Source organism: Cyrtonyx montezumae, unplaced genomic scaffold, assembly GCF_038088225.1.
Source record: "Cyrtonyx montezumae isolate F1298 unplaced genomic scaffold, pur_monq_1.0 scaffold_17, whole genome shotgun sequence".
In the NCBI taxonomy this organism is placed as follows: Eukaryota; Metazoa; Chordata; class Aves; order Galliformes; family Odontophoridae; genus Cyrtonyx; species Cyrtonyx montezumae.
Genome location: NW_027071903.1, coordinates 18649252 through 18653310, shown reverse-complemented (window position 1 = coordinate 18653310; position 4059 = coordinate 18649252). Strand labels below are relative to the sequence as shown.

Here is a 4059-nt window from a genome sequence, read left to right as displayed (position 1 = left end):
CTCCTTAGCTTTGGACACTTGATATGACCGTATTCTTGAGATATGTCTTTAACAGCTGTGTTTTTGGCAGATGCTTCTGCTATTTACAACCGTTTGGTGAGCAACATGTGACAGTACTTGAAAATAAGCCACTTATTCCCCAGTTACAGTAAACACAGTTCTCACTGCAGATAGATGCTTCTATGCTCATCTGATATGCTGACGTGGTCTGCTTTTAAGATGTAGTTTTAATGAGATCACTGCAAAGATTTAATTGTTTTGGTCTTTACAAAGAGCAGTACTCTACTTCACACTAGCAATCTAATTGCTCACATTTTCCACGTGTATATGTGGCAGAAATTCCTATAGCAGAGGCTAAATTAAGTCATTACTGAGAGTAGGTATAGTTCAGTTCCAGAAAGGGAAAGCACTGTAAGATTATGATCTGCAGATGCTGTCAGTTTTAAGGCTTGATGCTGTCTAAAATGAAACTGAAGTCTTTGTTTGCTGGAAGGCTGTGAAGGGTGGGGGACTCCTGGACCTGAGTCTCTCTGCCTCACGAACCCACCCGAAACAGACTGCATTTCTCTTCTGCAACCCAAACTCGGCGCTGCATTTCTGTTTTCCAAACCCTATACTTAGAAGATAAACCCTTTGTATCACAAGATCAAAGGTGACATGGTCACTGCCGAGCCACAGGCAGCTGTGAAAAGGAAACGGATCTCCAAGCGCAATCAAAATAGAGAACCAGACGGATGTGCCCTGAACACATCCTGTTTTCAGATCGCCATCCTGCGCGTCCCTCCTGCCACAGAAACCGACGCCTCATGTGAGCTGCGGATCCGAAGCCTTCTCCCAGCACCACAGGTCCTTGCAGGACCGACTGTGAAAAGGGAGCGCGTAGGGAAGAGGTGAGGGGGGGCGGCACACCAGAAGCCCCTCACGTTGTGCCAGCGGTGCTCACTATACGAAATGACTTCCTTAACCAAAAGACGGCTCGCCCTCCTGCGAGCCATTTCCGCCGCTCAGCGGCCGCCCACCGCCCCATACCCGCGCCGTTCAGCCCCGCCCCCTCGGCCCGGCCCCGCCCCGTCCGTTCCGCAGAGCCGACGTCGCCCGAGCGCCCGCAGCATCTCTCGGTGCCGGAGGCCCCGCGGCCATGCCCGTGAGTTGGGGGGGAAGGGGGGGCTGGGGCGTGCTGTCACGCTGTAACCCTATAACCTTGTGTTCCCGTCCTACCCAGCTGGCGAGGGACCTGCTGCACCCCTCCGTGGAGGAGGAGAGGAGGAAGCACAAGAAGAAGCGTTTGGTGCAGAGCCCCAATTCCTACTTCATGGACGTAAAGTGCCCAGGTAAGCCCGCGGTCACGGCCGGCGGAGCTGCTCGGTAGGGGGGTGAGTTTCGCAGCGCTTTCGGCAGGTTAACTTCAATCATCGCAGAGCCTCGGGGTGCCAGCTGCGCTGCTGCTGCCCGCATCTTCGCTCCTGGCTCGGGACCATCAGCACAACCGCCTTTATCGGCCCCAGCACCGTGTGTTCTGGCACGGACAGAAGGATACTCTGCGGCAGAGCAGCAGCACCCATACAGAAAGCGGCAAATGCTGGCACTTCTCTCCCAGGCACTACTGCAGCATTAGGGAACCGTAACAGTAAGGAAACAGGAGAAAATGCATCGACTCACAGTAGTGGTATCCTGACTAGAGGACAGGAATTGGTGCTGTACTCGTGTTTCTTGCTATCTTGGTAGTTTAGCTTTCTCAGACACTCTTTTCCATCTAAAAAGTGAGGTAAAATCATTACAACTACTGGAAAATAGTGTTTGCTTCAAAAAAGAAAAACCAACCGCAGCCCTGAGCTCTCTTGATCTTCCTGAGGACCCTTCTCACAGTATATTCTGCTGCATCCTCTCCTGGCCACATACCCTGAAAATGGTGGCTGTGCTCACTTTTCTCAGTTAGACTGTATTCCATATCCACCTCAAGGTTAAATATGTTACGGATTATCTCTCTTGCTCCTCCTAACCAAATAAAAATACTTTTGAAGGAGAGCAATGAAGAGTGTGAAAATCCTCTTGCCTAAGGCTTGTACAAAGTTGATTCTATATTAAAATTCAGAAGTTTTGAAGTGTTCCTGATGCCTCTTCCTGAATCTGGACTGCAGTGAGGCAATTCTGTGCAAGCCTTTTGGTGTCAGTATGGTGCTAGCCCTGGACAATACAGCTGTGCCATATGCATACTAATGATTAACAGAAAGCAAACAGCCTCAGACAGCAGTGCTTGTATTCACAGCTGCCTGCTTTTATCACCAGCAGTGCTCTCCTCCAACAAATAACCAGTTCTCTATCTATCTGAGGGGTTCTGTAGCTCAGCAGAGAAGGCTGGTCTACAACAAAGGTAAAGCACCCAGCTCCTGCTTCTTGTAGGATACGTAGTGCAGGTACACGAGGGCTTGTCAGCCAGCAGATTCTGGTAATGATTTTCATGGGAGTGGTGTATTAGTTTCAGAGCTAATGTGCTTGCTGTGCATGCTAGTAAAAGCACATCACTACTTCACACAGTATTTTGTTTGGTATACGGTGCAATGTAATGCTCATCTGGCCTTGAACAAGAGTATTTAGAGTATTTGGTTCGTTTGCAAATACAATTAAAAACATATTAGAAATACTCAATAGAAAATTTAACAACGCTGTTTTGCAGGATGCTATAAGATCACCACTGTATTCAGCCATGCTCAGACAGTGGTTCTGTGTGTAGGCTGCTCAACTATTCTGTGTCAGCCTACGGGGGGAAAAGCAAGGCTCACAGAAGGTAAGGAGAAACGTGTAAGCAATCCCAGTATTACACTCAAAACTGCTCACCTGAGTACTTGCAGCCTGCACATCTCTTAGCTTTGATTTTTGACAGCTGGTACTGGGGAGCTTATTCTTCAAATTGCTCGGCGTTAGCTAATGAAGAAGAAAAACTTGCAAGCTGGGGCCCATTCACCATGTTTTATGCAGTTTGTTTGTTTTATATTGGCTAAGTAGAAAGGCCAGGGAGTTTAGAGCTAGATTTTGATCAGAAACACTTAATTTTAGGTGCTGTGGCTTGTAACTTCCTTTAGCCTAGCTAACAGATACAGGATATTTAATTCTGAACTAAGTTTAGAGGGTTTGGCCAGCCCAAACTAATGCCATGACACTGCTAGTCAGTGATGGCTTGCTTGTTTATTTTTAAACACTGGTAATGTAAGGCTGTCCCTGCTTCATATTACTTAGTCAAAATTTTTGTATAATGTGTAAGAGAACAAATAACCTGCTGATTATACATATGTTTGTGTATATTTATGTCTAGAGAGAGAGAACTGGTGTAGCACTGGAATCTTGAAATGTAACCCAAGGTCTAGGATATATGAAAAGCATTGGAAACGGACGAGGGTTAAAAGTAACTTAAAAAAAGAATTAAAATTTCATTCACCTGACATTTAATGGATGAAATGTACATATATATACCAATTACAGATAGTGTTTGTGCCACCTACTGCTATATAGCTTATAGGAAGACAGAAATGGGGCTGCTGAGTGCTTGGAAATATGTAAGCATTACTAGCAGATGTTTCACTTTAGGGTTTGCACCACTAAGGAACAGAAAAGTAAACTGAAATTTTAAATCTGAAAACAAAAAAAGCAAAAAAACCAACCCAGCAAACCAACAACAGTACATCCGAGGCTTACAAGAAGTTGAATTCTAAGACAGTCAGGTTCTGACTGGGTTAGAGTAGACTTAAAGTTAGTTGACTTTATGTACCACAAGAGCTTAATACATTAAATTTATTACTATGCAAGTTTCCAACTTGAGTTGGATGAGCAGTTTTTCAAGGTCATCTAGCAGATCACACTACCTGTGTTTGTGATTTCTTTGCAGGCTGTTCGTTTAGAAGAAAGCAACACTGAACAGAAGCAGTGGGTCTGTGTTCCTGAAAGCCTTACCTGAGAAAAAAAATGCCTGTTGATGTAGCAATGTAATTGAGTGATTTTGTGAAAATGATACCCTACAGGTGAATGATCAGCTGGAATCTTTTTCAATAAATGGTTTGAAGTGCA

At 45.4% G+C, this 4059-nt stretch overlaps 1 protein-coding gene across 1 annotated transcript; it reads left to right on the top strand.

Moving 5' to 3' along the window:
• The first annotated feature begins 978 nt into the window (after positions 1–978).
• Positions 979–4059, top strand: RPS27L (ribosomal protein S27 like). Its single transcript, XM_065733522.1, has 4 exons — positions 979–1144; positions 1223–1331; positions 2675–2785; positions 3881–4059. Exons 1-4 carry the CDS (start codon positions 1139–1141, stop codon positions 3907–3909), a joined length of 255 nt encoding a protein of 84 aa, XP_065589594.1. The 5' UTR covers positions 979–1138; the 3' UTR covers positions 3910–4059.

Coding starts and splice junctions, on each gene's coding strand:
- RPS27L (XM_065733522.1), top strand. Junction 1,332..2,674: donor CATGGACGTAAAGTGCCCAG/GTAAGCCCGCGG, acceptor GCTGTTTTGCAG/GATGCTATAAGATCACCACT. Junction 2,786..3,880: donor AAAAGCAAGGCTCACAGAAG/GTAAGGAGAAAC, acceptor ATTTCTTTGCAG/GCTGTTCGTTTAGAAGAAAG.